This window comes from Xenopus tropicalis, chromosome 4 (genome assembly GCF_000004195.4).
Source record: "Xenopus tropicalis strain Nigerian chromosome 4, UCB_Xtro_10.0, whole genome shotgun sequence".
NCBI lineage: Eukaryota > Metazoa > Chordata > Amphibia > Anura > Pipidae > Xenopus > Xenopus tropicalis.
The window spans coordinates 135,990,565-136,006,218 of NC_030680.2; the positions used below are offsets into that span (position 1 = coordinate 135,990,565).

Below are 15,654 nucleotides of genomic sequence, written 5' to 3' on the forward strand. Positions count from 1 at the left end.
TTGACTGTGACTCATGAGTAAGAAAGGTTGGGGACCCCTGATTTAAACTATGCACTCGCTATATGATATGAGTAGCTGTACTCTACCTTATTTATTACTAGTCAAGTGTTGGGTTGGGAATAATCAACTGTAGAAAATGCTAGTCAGTTCTTTAACACCAACTAAAACCTTGAAAGATATCGAATGTCACCTTTAGGGTGGTGGTTAGTTGGGTGGGTAAGAAGCCTTTCACTGTGCGCTGCTTTCTTGAACTGGCGCTGGAATCGGCCACGAGGGCGAAAATTTTCTTCACTCTCTGACGAAGGGATCGATAGACTGCGCTCCTCATCCAGAGATAAATCACTGTCCGAGTCAGAATCCTGACCTGAGTGGAGAATATAAAAGAGAAATTGTTTTACCTGACTGGTAAAAGACTCTGGGGCTTTCTAATGACACAAGTCGTTTTGGTTCTGCCTCCAGAAATAGCACCAGCTGACCTCATATCTAACCCAATAACCAGCCAGAAGAATCACAGTAACCCAGTGTGAGAATGGCTCTCTATGCACAAACCAGCCCTTTAGGATCCTTCATATTGTCTGTACAAACACAGCATCTACAGGTCTTTCCTGCCCCAAGTTGCCTTTATTAAAAAATAGCTTTCTCATGACATATTTAGAAGGACTAGGACTAAATGCCATAAATGGTGCTAGTCTGGTAGTCAGTAGATATGATAAAATAGATCTCTAACACGATGATGTTCATTTAGAAGGGGGGACAGCACAGAAAGCAATAGAGCCAATAATATCAGGGCTACCTGCACACCCTAGTCCCATGTGGCCTTATGGGTACGTAACTGCTAGTACCATGTGGCCTTATGGGTACGTAACTGCTAGGACCCTGCGGCCTTATGGGTACGTAACTGCTAGTGCCACGTGGCCTTATGGGTACATAACTGCTAGTGCCCTGTGGCCTTATGGGCACGTAACTGCTAGGACCCTGCGGCCTTATGGGTACGTAACTGCTAGTGCCACGTGGCCTTATGGGTACGTAACTGCTAGTGCCACATGACCTTATTGGTACGTAACTGCTAGTGCCACGTGGCCTTTTGGGTACGTAACTGCTAGTGCCACGTGGCCTTATGGGTACGTTACTGCTAGTGCCATGCTATGGATTAGTTATCTCACCTCCTCCAGCATCTCGGTGGAACATGGCCACATCTAGGTCTGTAGGGCCTGAATGTTGGCTTCGTACACTCTGAGCTGCAGCAGAGCCGTGGCGAGGGGCTTTATTATCCCTGAAATAAGGCAGAAATACAAAGAGAACAACTGGTTAGAAGCACAGAGAGGTGGGAGTGGAAAGGGACAGTGGCAAGAAGCATGAAATTGACTTTCCTATGGATATGCCTTCATTAGTCCCAGGGTGAGAAAGTGATAAAGTGCTTGACGTGAATGATACTATAGTGAAGCCATTGCCTGCTGTACCTCAGGTAGGGTCTGTGGCTGGAGTGAGTCCGAGCTGAGCGTACGCTGCTCACAGAGGAAACAGTGGAGGCTCCTAATGTGATTCGGATCAGACCACTCTCTTCAAACAGGGCAGTGTTGTTATACGCATTGGGACCCTAGGGGGACAGAGGAACATGGTTAGTCACATACGTTGTACAACTAAAGGGAGACACAGAGGCCTATGAGTTCAAGGAGTTTACCTTCAAGACACTGAACTTTTAGAATTAAATCCTAAGGCAATTTAAAATTGTGAAATTCATCCCGTTATCTGGGTGCTGGGAACTTACCAGGAGGAGGTTTAAACTACAGAGAGGATAAGCAGAAGAATCCAACAGTAAGAAGAGTTTCCTATCCGCCCACCTCAATTTATCCAGTAATGTGTATTAAGTGGAAATGAGAAGAGCACAAAATGGATAATGAGCAGTAAGTTAACCCCAAACATGCCAGTAACATCACTGCACAAAATGGATAATGAGCAGTAAGTTAACCCCAGACATGCCAGTAACATCACTGCACAAAATGGATAATGAGCAGTAAGTTAACCCCAGACATGCCAGTAACATCACTGCACAAAATGGATAATGAGCAGTAAGTTAACCCCAGACATGCCAGTAACATCACTGCACAAAATGGATAATGAGCAGTAAGTTAACCCCAGACATGCCAGTAACATCACTGCACAAAATGGATAATGAGCAGTAAGTTAACCCCAGACATGCCAGTAACATCACTGCACAAAATGGATAATGAGCAGTAAGTTAACCCCAGACATGCCAGTAACATCACTGCACAAAATGCATAATGAGCATTAAATTAAACCCAGACATGCCAGTAACATCACTGCACAAAATGGATAATGAGCAGAAAGTTAACCCCAGACATGCCAGTAACATTACTGTACAAAATGGATAATGAGCAGTAAGTTAACCCCAGACATGCCAGTAACATTACTGCACAAAATGGATAATGAGCAGTAAGTTAACCCCAGACATGCCAGTAACATTACTGCACAAAATGGATAATGAGCAGTAAGTTAACCCCAGACATGCCAGTAACATCACTGCACAAAATGGATAATGAGCAGTAAGTTAACCCCAGACATGCCAGTAACATTACCGCACAAAATGGATAATGAGCAGTAAGTTAACCCCAGACATGCCAGTAAGATCACTGGCCAAAATGGATAATGAGCATTAAATGAAACCCAGACATCCCTCACATCTTCAGCAATCGTGAAGCCGTTTCTCAGCCAATTGTTACTCTACCTGAGCCTGTCTGGATATTTCTTCTCCTGGGCCCTTTTTGCCGAGACAGACCACTTTCCAAGCTTCCTGGACCTCCTCATTCAGCATACAGAACAGAACCAGCACGGCCAGACCCTGCAGATGGAGGACACCCAGCAAGAGATGTTATGATAATAACTGAATGGAGTGATGAATAGGGTTTATAGATCATAAACTCAATTTATCTTGGCAGACTGGTTAATGAGAATCAAATGTCTTCAGAGAGGCAATGAGCCACTGATATCATTATCTGCTGCTTGTTCAAACTAAGGCACCCTAGTGATGCTGGTAAATAATTCACAGCAGGTAAGGATACAGAAAGTACTGAAAGGAAAAAGTACAAGTTGAACCATATCTGCAGTAGAATCAGCAACTTGCAAAGGCCCAAGAGCATCCCCAGACTCCCGAGGGTTATTTATGAAGGGGTACGCACCATGTTGCAGGGCAGAGCTTCCCTGGGTAACACTGTAACAGCGGCACAGCAGTATGGCAGTCACCGAATAATGGTTTTTGCACAATAACAATCTTTGGTGGGTAAAAGTCAATTTAAATATTTGGGACGTTGATTTTACAAGTCTGGATTTGGCAATAACAAAATGTACAAACCTTCAGGCTGCTAAAAACAGTGAAGAGCTGTTTGTTTGAATAAGTCTCAATAGGAACTAAAGTGTCACTGCTATATTTCGGAGTTTTCTGCACAACAGGTTAAAGGGGAACTTCGGCTTCTGAACCAAAATGTGTTAAAGAGCCCCACACAACACACAAACCCCTAATATACCTGTCACTGTAATCTGTTCCTTCAAAAAGTAGGAATAAATACCATTTTTATATGCTGGAATCCAGCTGCGAAACAGTTCTTCTCTTTCTGCTTCATTTGAAATCCTGGCAGGGGAGGAGGGACTAAAACACTGATGTTACAAATTGTAGCAACTTTTCCACAGCTTACAGACAGCATGCAGGAACTACATAACCCACAATGCATTGCACTGGGATGTTCCTTTCCTTATTGACGTCACGTGTGCAGGGAATTGTGGGATTGGGAGGATGCAGGCTGAAGGCTGAGGACAGGCGCTACTGTTACATTTTATTTGAGTCACAAAGTAGTCAGCTGATCAACACGGGGCGGGGCTTAGGGAACTGTTTGAACTATATTATTACATTACAAATCATGAAACGGCTGCATATTATTTAATTGATGTACAGAATATTGCAAAGTTGCTTGACATCTAGTAGGACTGCAAATGGGGCTTTCCCGTAGGATTCGGGACCCTCACAGCTCAGGGATTAATAAACAACAGAAGTGTGAGAGGGCTAGAGGCGCAGGGAACCCGCGGTGGTGGAACACAGGCGCCACAGAGCTATAGGGCACAGTGCCGCAGACCATGACAGTTGTACTATTACATAATAAAGATACAGAAGCAGTAACTTAGTCTGGCAGGCAATGTTCCAGCAAATAGTATGAGTTTCTGGGAAGAGCTGTAAATGATCAATAGTAATGACATGTACTATAACCCATTGGGACTAAGAACATCTCTGCTGCAATTGACTGGTCCCTCGTGCATTCTTATTTCCACCAAAGGGGACACCATCATCCTAAAATGTCAATTTCTATTAAATCTGTACGCGTTTATATTGCCTGCCGGGCAATTTTCTGCTGCTAAATGCAGGAGTATTATTGGAGTTCTATTGTATGAGTTCTGAACCCTGAGTTCATGGAGACTTGACTATGAAATAAAGTATAATCATCTTTATATATGGGAACAGTGCAACATGATCTGATTCTGTAAAATGTTCTCAAACGCCCCATCTAAAGTGGATCTAACTGCCCAATATATGAATGTCAAATTACTCAGAATGTTCCTTATTCAGTTGGGAAGGAGTTGGATCCCCTTCAAGTGCCTTTGGGCGTTAAAATTGGATACAAGCGGTTTCTGCCAAAAATTACCAGCGTTATAAAGCTCATAATGCAGAGTTTTGTTCAGACTGATTCAAAAAGGTGTAGCTAGTCCAGTTTTGACCCGGAAAGCCAAATTGGGTAATCGGCAATTGCTGCATCGTAGCCCCACCCCCTAATGTCATTGAGCCACCAAGTGACATAAGGGGCAGGAGAGGTGGCAACCCTAGGTGTAGCAATAAAAACTATTGGTCTGACCTGGGAGGCCTTATTTACAAATCCTATGGACACTAGTGCTGGATTTTTTAGTGACCCTTAGGCTAATGCCACACGGGGCTGGTTCTCTGCCTGTGGAAAAATGCAAAGAAAAGCAAAAGTTTGTTTTTCAAGGTGATAGCCACCATGCAGAGGCAAGGTAGTAGGCTGATGCCATCAGAGGGGATCATTTTTGGCCTGTGTTTTTCAGACCTAGGTGCCATCTGCCTAAGGAACCACCCATGAAGCCCTTGCACCCATGAGATGTCAGTGCAGTTTGCACCTTGTGCCAGCCAAAGCTGCCCCTCTATGGGAAAACCACAGGGCAACAAGCATGGCGCTTTGTATCCATAATTGCACTCTGCACCATGAACCATGTTTTGCAGATACCTCCAGTCTCTGACCCCTAGGATGGAACAACTTACTATATCTAAGCAAACAAGCTTTCCCCAAATTCCTCTATTTTTATGCTACACACTGTTTAATTTGATCTAGATGATGATGATCTAAATGATCTAGATCAGGAATCCCCAACCTTTTATACAAGTGAGCCACAATCAAATGGAAAAAGTGTTGGGGAGCAACGCAAGCATGAAAAAGTTCCTGGGGGTGCAAATAAGAGCTATAACTGGTTATTTAGTAGCCCCTATGTGGACTGGCAGCCTATAGAAGGTTCTGTTTGGCTTTATACTGGGTTTTATGCAACCAAAACTTGCCTTCAAGCCAGAAATTCAAAAATATGAACCTACTTTGAGGCCCCTGGGAGCAACATCCAAGGGGTTGGGGAGTAACATGTTGCTCACAAACCACTGGTTGGGGATCACTGGTCTAGCTGATAGTTTATCTTAAAGTCAGCCCATGGTTAAGAACGTGTACAGTATCCAGAATAAAGATTTTACCTGCAAGCAGCAGAGGATAACATAGAGGTAGTGAAAGGCCAGGACACTGTTATTCACAGCCAAAAGCCCGAATAACCAGGTAATGCTGATAAACAGGAGGAGAATGAAGGAGCTGCGGATAGTCATGCTAAAGGGAGAGAGGAAGAAGCACACAAAAGGGAAAAGGAATTAACATTAATAGAAATGTAAAAAGGAGGGAGCAAGAGAACTTACACATTATGATATACATGTTCATACATGGGAGCTGCCATATTGTTTGCTTGGCATAGGTAAGCTTGCCTTAACAACCATAACATAATCCAATGGCTGTATATAAATGATGGCATAATAGGGTTATCAAGGGAATTTTTTTAAGGGTTTATTTCAGTGGCAACATATAGATATGCTAATGTACTATGCCACCAGATTTATAGATACAAAGGCCCTAAGCAAAGCAGAAAGGCAGGTCTCCTAAACTATGGCTAGTGGATTTATGTATTACAGGGACATATAACCGGAAACTACAACTCCCAGCATTGCCCCCGCTGCCTATAGCTGTCAATGGGATGATGGAAGTTATAGTTCAGTGACAGCTGAAGGGCCACCGGCTACTGACTTGGTCAGGAGTGACCATCTTAACGAGTGCTGTGCTTGCAAGTCCTATTATTAATAGACAGCTCCAGGTTGAAAAGGCATTATACCAATAAGAAACCATCACTGATTGGGAGAGGAGGTTATTGCAGGTACAATAAAGGGAGGTAGAAGAAAGGATCAGAGACCAGGTTTAGGGGTGGGAAGAAGGAGTGAAGGAGAGACAACTCTCACTATACACAATGTCCATTAGCCATAAATAAAGTGGTAACTTTCACTAATACTTGAGTTTAAAGGGGAAATTACCAAGGGCAGAAACTATGAAGTAGACACAAAGTACTTTTTTCTGGGGACTTATAAGAAGATAAATGTGGGAGTGACCATTATGATGGTTCCATACATAGTAGAGTCCTGCAGGAGACTGATGATAAACCCAATTCATGGAAGCACACCAATCCCTTAGCAGCCTCCATATCTTTGCTTTCTTATAAATGTGGCACTAGGGGGCAATGGAGACATGGAAAATGCTGTGACAGATCTGTACTTCATGTTCTAGAAGGATACAGGATCCCATATCCAAGCTGAGCCTGAATGAAAGATCCATCAATGTACATAAAAGTCTACATACTTCTGATAAGGAAAGCCCCAGCCAAGGTAGCCTTAAGAAAAGAATTGTGGATGTCTGTCCTACACCTACTATGGTTGGGTGGAAGTAGCCAGACCCCCTTCCCGCATAACAGTAAGGCTTTCTAGAGGGAACCTATATAATTACTGATGGTCAGTAGAGGCATCTGGTACCATCTGTCTCTATGGCTACATCCCACAGAAGAGCTAAAGGACAAATATGCAGACTGGCCGCGGTGCAAGGAATGTTTATAAGACAGCAAAGGAGGTTTATCCAAACTACATTTCTGTCTCCATCTACATCTCTGTCCAGATAAAGGCCTGCACGCCTGAGACTCCATGCATTTTTGTGACCCTGCCCTTCTTATGGACATATATACTTCTGGCCAATATCATCAGTTTAAAGTATAAATCATGAATATGTTGGCATTGCTACCCTGGTTTAGGACCCAGTTAAAAAGAGTGAATTACACAATTTCTACACACTAATTAGTAGCAATACAGCTCCTACAGTCTACATGGGAATGGGAGCATCCAAGGTCACAAATGGACTTTATGTACAAGACAGCTTAGTTTGTGATTGGTTCCTCAGGTCCCGCTGATCGCGGTAAAATACCGGTTCTGTAAATACAATGAAGGGATATTAATTCTGAAAAGATACTCACAGAACTGAATTTTTCTTCGTTTCCTTTTGTCCCGGGGAGCACAACATCTTGGCCACCAAGAGGAACATAACTCCATTCAGCTGAAAATCAACGGCACAAATCAAATCAAGCACTTTAGTAAATGAATAAAACAAATCCTGCCGTGCAACTAATGCACCACATCCAACAGCAGCAACTACTGAATCTACAGCAACGCTATCTGCAGAAAGTCAGTTTCATGGAGGGAAACACAATATAATTGGGTATTTGCTCCTCTGTTTGATTTAGAATGGTAACATTTTACAAACTTCAATCTGTGGCTTCAGATCTAACGTAGAAATAATAATAATAGGCTTACTATACACAGCATTTAAAGGAAAACTAAACCTTAAAAATAAATCTGACTATGCCATATTTTATACATTGAACTTAAGGCACATTTTTGCCTTACTTCTTAGGCTTTAGTTCTCCTTCAAATGAATAAGTTCTGAACATGGTTTAGGAATACGGGGAGGTTGTGTTGTTGCACGCTCCCATTGGCTGGCTAACTGCTATAAGTAATAACAGATGCAAACGTTCTCACTTCTAGTTACCAACAGCAAATAGCTGCCCTTGGGAAGCAAACATCTAATTGGTTGCTGTAAATTGCTAAAGATCCCCATACATGGGCCGATTCCCTTAGACCGATTTGGCAACTAATCAGCCCGTGTATGGGCACTACGGACAGGCCTGCCTGACCAATATCTGGCCTGAAATTGGCCAGATCTCGATCGGGCAGGTTAAAAAATCTAGTTGGATCAGGGACCGCATCGACTTGTTGGACTGACTTTTCCTATACCCGTCGTTATAATTAGCCTGGATTCTCCTGTAGGTGGGGATATCGGGAAAAGATCAGCTTGACGGCACCTTAAGACCTGACACAAACTTTGCCCCTTTTAGCTTAAAATAAATATATTTACCACAATAACAATAGCAATGGGTCCAGCAAAACTCCACACTAGCTTATCATGGCTCGATATCCAACAGAAATCTGGATTTCCAAAGCCTTCTGGATCCAGTCCCACTGCCAGACCTGGGGAAAGAGAAAATGACAATAAATTGACAACTAAAAGACTTGGCTTGCTAAACATTACGGCCAATGCTCATAGTGACTTAGTACGTAAAAATCAGAGGCAGAGAATTCTAATGCAAAGTATTATTAATTATTACTATATTTGGGGCTGGTATAAGGAGATAAGGGAATTGTTCATCATGAAGCCGTGCAGCTTTTGAACCCTAGAGTCCTGTCTAATTAAAGCTTCCTCACTGCTACGATACAAATACAGTGGTACAGATACAAATGAACCAGAGTCAGACTGGGGTACCCAGTGAGCACTGGGTAACTGACTCAAGGGCCCAGCACCCAGTCCACGAAAGGTCCACCACCCAGCCAACGCCACTCCCCACTTCGCCCCCTAGCCACAGCCACTCCCCACTTCGCCCCCTAGCCACAGCCACTCCGCTGCGCTACTTACTTAGCTGTTAGAAAATAAAGATAGGTGCCTTCCATAGCAGAACACATGGCAGTGGGGCAGGGAGGGCAGGTGGCAGGGCCCACCACGATTTCTCCTGGTATCCCAGTGGGCCAGTCCAAACCTGCAGTGATAGGGTTGCCAACTACCCAGCATTTTACCAGCCTGACAGTAAAAATTATTCTCATTGCCAATGTTATTAATAGAAAAAAAAGGCAAAAATGTAGGCAGGCCGGTATTTTTTTTTTCCCACAATGGCTGGCGACCCTATGCAGCGAACAAGGCATCAGTAGGGATCACTTTGAAACCTTACGTACCAGTGATAATAGCTGGAACACCCCAGCCAATGGCAAAGTAGAACCTCATGGGACCAAAGTTGACGTTCCTGACCTCTGTCTGCATGCGGTAGATATGGAGGCCTTCCACGAACAGCCAGGCAAATGTTGAGAGGAAGAAGTAGTGCAGTAGGATGGCTATCACAGTGCAAAGGAACTGCCAAGAGCAGGAGAAGGAACAAGTTGTAGGTTGCACCAAATATTTAATAATAAAGAAAATTAAGTCGTTACACTCACTGATATCCCGAGCACCTCCCCCAATTCACCCTAAACCCTTTATAAATATGCAGTTCTGGATTGTCCCCCAAAATAAGGACTACTGCAAGGTATTATGGTCACTTAACATGCCTGCAAATTGTTTTGTATAAGGCTCCCTATTACAGAAGTCTTGTGTAAGGTATCAGTTGCACTTACCTCGCTCTCTGTGCGGTTGATGCCCAGTACAAAGACAAGCTCAGAAAGAAAGAGGGCCACGGCGATGTTGGAGTGGATTCCACGGGTGTTGGATTTCAGCCCCTTGAGAAAGGTGAGGATGGAGAAGGTGGCCACGAGAGCCGCCAGTGAGATGGACAAGGATGTGTAAGAGACAATGGCCAGGGTCTCCAGGTCTCCCTCCAGCTGCTGTTTGTCCAAAGCAAAAGACCCAGAACAATAGTTAGAGCTCCATAAATTCAAGCTGACCAAGAAACCTATCTCCTGATTTTAATTACTGGAATTGTCATTTTTACCTCTCTGTGGGAGCCATCCATCAGGACCCCATAAGTACCAAACTGAGGACAATGACAGCGTACGTGTGTGGTATTTCTGTACACGAGCTCACAGTCTTTAACTGTCCAACTTCCAAGAGGATCTACTCTGGAAACACAGAAAGATAGAAGAACATATATGTGAATAGAAGCCAGGTAATTATCCGCAGAACTTTGCAGGCAATGTTAATGTACCCCCTACTGTAAATGATAAGGATATTAGAAGTCACTGAGGGGTTCTGTGCCCATATAAAGGCACAAGGCTGCAGGCTGAGTTATACAGGGAACTCTGAGTATCACTCATGTATTATAAGGGATAATGTACCCCCTACTGTAAATGATAAGGATATTAGAAGTCACTGAGGGATTCTGTGCCCATATAAAGGCACAAGGCTGCAGGCTGAGTTATACAGGGAACTCTGAGTATCACTCATGTATTATAAGGGATAATGTACCCCCTACTGTAAATGATAAGGATATTAGCAGTCACTGAGGGGTTCTGTGCCCATATAAAGGCACAAGGCTGCAGGCTGAGTTATACAGGGAACTCTGAGTATCACTCATGTATTATAAGGGATAATGTACCCCCTACTGTAAATGATAAGGATATTAGCAGTCACTGAGGGGTTCTGTGCCCATATAAAGGCACAAGGCTGCAGGCTGAGTTATACAGGGAACTCTGAGTATCACTCATGTATTATAAGGGATAATGTACCCCCTACTGTAAATGATAAGGATATTAGCAGTCACTGAGGGGTTCTGTGACCATATAAAGGCACAAGGCTGCAGGCTGAGTTATACAGGGAACTCTGAGTATCACTCATGTATTATAAGGGATAATGTACCCCCTACTGTAAATGATAAGGATATTAGCAGTCACTGAGGGGTTCTGTGCCCATATAAAGGCACAAGGCTGCAGGCTGAGTTATACAGGGAACTCTGAGTATCACTCATGTATTATAAGGGATAATGTACCCCCTACTGTAAATGATAAGGATATTAGCAGTCACTGAGGGGTTCTGTGCCCATATAAAGGCACAAGGCTGCAGGCTGAGTTATACAGGGAACTCTGAGTATCACTCATGTATTATAAGGGATAATGTACCCCCTACTGTAAATGATAAGGATATTAGCAGTCACTGAGGGGTTCTGTGCCCATATAAAGGCACAAGGCTGCAGGCTGAGTTATACAGGGAACTCTGAGTATCACTCATGTATTATAAGGGATAATGCACCAACTGAGTTCAGAAGTTTAATACATACATAATACCCATTTTTTCATGATTCTTTCTATAATATAGCATTCCCTACAATAATAAATACATAGCAGAGACTTCCACAAGAAGTGTTTCTTGAGATTTAAAGCAAAAGTTAAGGCCATAAAACAAGTCCCATATAATTAGAGGATCAAATAACTTGGGGGGGTCTTGACTCTGTCCTTGTCCAGTGGAATTTTCCAGACTAATTTTCTTGTTAGACTGGGGCCATAGCCTTCTAGCAATTTCCGGGCCCCCTATCTTTATCTCAGGTCCTGTTATTAAAGGCTACAGAGAGCTAATAAATCTATAGAAACCCCAAATCAACCTACTGTTCGGACTGGTTCCACTGCACACAGACTGGTTTGCTCCGATTCACCGTCTCCAGCAGGCGGAACTCCAATACGACCGGGGTGTCCAGGGCCCCCAGAATTAGAGACTGATTGCGCAGGACAGAAACACTGACGATGGGCGAATTCATTACGGGGTTCTTGGGCAGCCTGCAGAGAGATGTGCCGTCATTCCTGTGTCTGGAAGCACTTACAGCTATAATTCACTCACAAAACTAATGAGGATAAATTGATTATCTGCTGGCTAGGAATGATTGCAATCTGATAACCCCTATCTAGGCCAGAAGCATAATTCTATGTACTCGCTGCTCTTAAATTATAACTCACTAACCATAAATTCATAAAAATGAAAAGAAATAATACATAAAATATCTAATTACAGAACAGAGTCATATATAGAATACCCATATTACGGGGCAGGTTTATCAAAATGTGAGTTTAGCGCTTAATACATAAAAACTCACCCACGTTCTATTAATTCCTATGGGATTTTTAGAAGCGTATTTATCATTGGGTGAAAGTAAAAGTTCACCAATTGATAAATACACTTCTTGAAATCCCTTAGGAATAAATAGGATGTGGGTGAGTTTTTATGTATTAAGCTCTAAACTCACATTGTGATAAATCTGCCCCTTAGAAAATACTAAACAATACATAAAATATCTCATTACAGAACAGAGTCATATACAGAATACCTGTACAGGTATGGGACCCCTTATCCGGAAACCAGTTATACAGAAAGTTCCAAATTACGAAAAGGTCATCTCCCATAGACTTCATTATAAGCAAATAATTCACATTTTTAAAAATGTTTCCCTTTTCTCTGTAATAATAAAACAGTACCTGTACTTGATCCCAACTAAGATATAATTACCCCTTATTGGGGGGCAGAACAGCCCTATTGGGTTTATTTAATGGTTAAATGATTCCTTTTTCTCTGTAATAATAAAACAGTACCTGTACTTGATCCCAACTAAGATATAATTACCCCTTATTGGGGCAGAACAGCCCTATTGGGTTTATTTAATGGTTAAATGATTCCCTTTTCTCTGTAATAATAAAACAGTACCTGTACTTGATCCCAACTAAGATATAATTACCCCTTATTGGGGCAGAACAGCCCTATTGGGTTTATTTAATGGTTAAATGATTCCCTTTTCTCTGTAATAATAAAACAGTACCTGTACTTGATCCCAACTAAGATATAATTAATCCTTACTGGAGGCAAAACAATCCTATTGGGTTTAATTACTGTTTAAATATTTTTTTTAGCAGACTTCAAGTAGGAGATCCGAATTGCGGAAAGACTCCTTATCCAGAATACCCCAGGTCCCGAGCATTGTGGAAAACGGGTCCCATTCGTGTATTAAGAAAATACTGCTGCTAATCCCCGGTTGGCTGACTATAGGTGAATCACCCTATGTAGAGTAAGTAAATTATATAACCCTAAATACTTTTCTGCATATGTCTCCTGTCCAATGTACAGAGCTGCTGTACCCCTCCCTGTGTAAAGCATCTCTCAGGTTTACCATTTGGCCGAGCACTTTTGGAGAGAGTCTATACCCAGCCCATCACTGGCAGGGGGTCCAATTCCTATAGTAATGATACTTTTCTCACCTAAGACTCCGTTTCTCTGTGTTGTAACGAGCAGGAAGAAGCTCTCCCAGAGTCTGGTAGATGATCAGGATAATAATGGTGGGCGCTGGCTCTTGGGCAATTCTTTTTGGCACAGGTACCTTGGCTGTGACATTCATGTCAGCGGTGGTTGGTGTTGGCACTGTGGTAGGTTGTGCTATAAAGGCAAATAAAATTATTTGATAAAATGGAATGATACAGTTTCCTGTATAAAATAAAACAATTAAAAAGCTATAAAGCTGATGCCACACATGGCGTTTTTCCACTGCGTTTTTCTAATTCTCTCAGCGGCTGAAAAACGCCTGATATCATCATCCATAGAAATAATTTGAAAAGACTCTAGGCAAACCACACAATGCGTAAATACGCTAGAAAACGCCTTAGCACGGATTTTTCAAGCTTTGGCCAAAATACGCCAGTATTTGCACAGCAAGCTATTCCTATGTATACACAAAGGCAGCTGCCAGACCTAGCGGAAATATGCGGCGTTTTTTTACTATTTCGCACTATTAGCACCATGGAAATGGGATTTGCTTACGTCACCAGTACTAGGCTGAAAAACGCCATAGTCAGGGGCTGTGTGGCTTGTGCGGCGTTTTTAGGCTGAGAAAAAACGCAGCGGAAAAACGCCACATGTGGCATCAGCCTAAGCTCAATTTATCACCCCGAAGGGCACAATTTTGCATTCCAATTTGTAAATAAGCCCTTTCATTGGGCAATGCAGCTTTCCCCTATAATTACCAATACTCATTTCTGACAGGGAGTCACATGATAACCAGGAACTGAGCCTAACCATGCACACAGGAACAGAAATAGATAAAATTAAGATTATATTAATTTATTACTGTTTTACAAATGGTACCTTTTGGCTTGGGTGGCACGAGGACAGACTCTGGCAGCACCACGTGAGTATGGGGATCCCAGAAAGTTTGGCCCCGAAAAAGGTGACTGTGGTATCTGGGAAACTGTCTCCTGGCAGAGTTTTGGTTTTCCACTCTCTCGATATTAAGCACTGTCAGAGGAAAAGAAGAATTTTAGCTATTTAGTATAATAATAGTATATAATAATAGTATATAAGTATAATAACAGCTCATGCTATGATGGCAATAGGAAGCTGTTAATGTATTTAAGGAATAAATATATATTTCTAGATAAAGAGAAATGTATGTGGCGACTACTTACTGATGTTTGGGGTCACCAGGCCTACAGGATTCAGGTAGGTGAGCTTCATGTTCTTGGCCAGAGTGCTGCTGTATTCCCACAGCAGGTTCATAAGCCCGGCACTGCCATGTTCATTGTGCAGCAGAGCCTCCCAGTGCTCCCGGTTGCCCAGAGTCAAAATGGAACTTCCAGTCTTCAGCAGGTTCTGAGGAAGAGGCCATGTTTTATTTTAGCGGCACACATACAGGCATCTAGGGGCTCACATACTCACTTACTGAGGGCACGTGTAGTTCTCCATGGACTTAATACAGTTACTATTTATTAACAGCGGAATATAGAGAATTAAGACTATTTGGGGCAATGCACTACAATACGCCTGACATTCACTCACAACTGATTTATTCCATTTTGCAACTTTAATACTCAGTTTGCAGCGTTGGCATTTTTTCTGCATATGTCTACACAATCTGGCTTTCCATTGCCAGTTCTCTCCATGATGTCAATATGATGGACTATATTGCCTCGTGGGGAGCCTCTGGAATAGAACTTGGCAAGCTTAGGGCAAGATTGTTTGAAGTCTAGTTAAAGGAAAAGTGTTTTGCGAAAACTCTCTACACCTTCAGCGACGAAGCAGTATGAAACACCAAATACATGAAGTAGCCAGAGAAATCCTTCTACTGTATGTACTGCCCCCGGTGGAGGCTGCGTGAGTCTCATATGTCCATTTTGTTTGCACATTAAGCAATGGAACTCCACAAACAGCCAGAGACCCAGTGATATTACAGTTATCTTGGCTCATTACCAAGAACATTACATTGGTTGCTAGGGTCCAAATTACCTTTGCAACCAGGGAGTGGTTTGAACGAGAGACTGGTATATGAAAAGGACAGGGACTGAATAGAAAAATAAATGATAAAAAGTAACAGTAACAATAAAACTGTAGCCTCACACAGCAATAGTTTTTTGGCTGCCGGGGTCAGTGGCCCCCATTTGAAAGCTACAAAGAGTTT

The 15,654-nt window shown here is 42.6% G+C and overlaps 1 protein-coding gene across 3 annotated transcripts in view; it reads right to left on the minus strand.

Annotated features, from left to right (window-relative positions):
• The window catches only part of celsr3 (cadherin EGF LAG seven-pass G-type receptor 3), a 113,834-nt gene that overhangs the window by 5,199 nt on the left and 92,981 nt on the right, over window positions 1-15,654 (minus strand). For 2 of the 3 annotated variants that reach the window (XM_012961682.3, XM_031901179.1), the window contains 14 exons: window positions 14,666-14,849; window positions 14,346-14,495; window positions 13,466-13,640; window positions 11,831-11,998; window positions 10,225-10,351; window positions 9,911-10,117; window positions 9,479-9,653; window positions 8,610-8,722; window positions 7,672-7,751; window positions 5,813-5,939; window positions 2,747-2,860; window positions 1,461-1,597; window positions 1,164-1,273; window positions 191-364 (listed from right to left, as the gene is read on the minus strand). In XM_012961682.3, the coding sequence (XP_012817136.1) occupies window positions 191-364; window positions 1,164-1,273; window positions 1,461-1,597; window positions 2,747-2,860; window positions 5,813-5,939; window positions 7,672-7,751; window positions 8,610-8,722; window positions 9,479-9,653; window positions 9,911-10,117; window positions 10,225-10,351; window positions 11,831-11,998; window positions 13,466-13,640; window positions 14,346-14,495; window positions 14,666-14,849 (2,041 nt within the window). Of the gene's footprint in view, window positions 1-190; window positions 365-1,163; window positions 1,274-1,460; window positions 1,598-2,746; window positions 2,861-5,812; window positions 5,940-7,671; window positions 7,752-8,609; window positions 8,723-9,478; window positions 9,654-9,910; window positions 10,118-10,224; window positions 10,352-11,830; window positions 11,999-13,465; window positions 13,641-14,345; window positions 14,496-14,665; window positions 14,850-15,654 lie in introns of those variants that run through there. The other variant, XM_031901180.1, reaches the window with a different exon arrangement.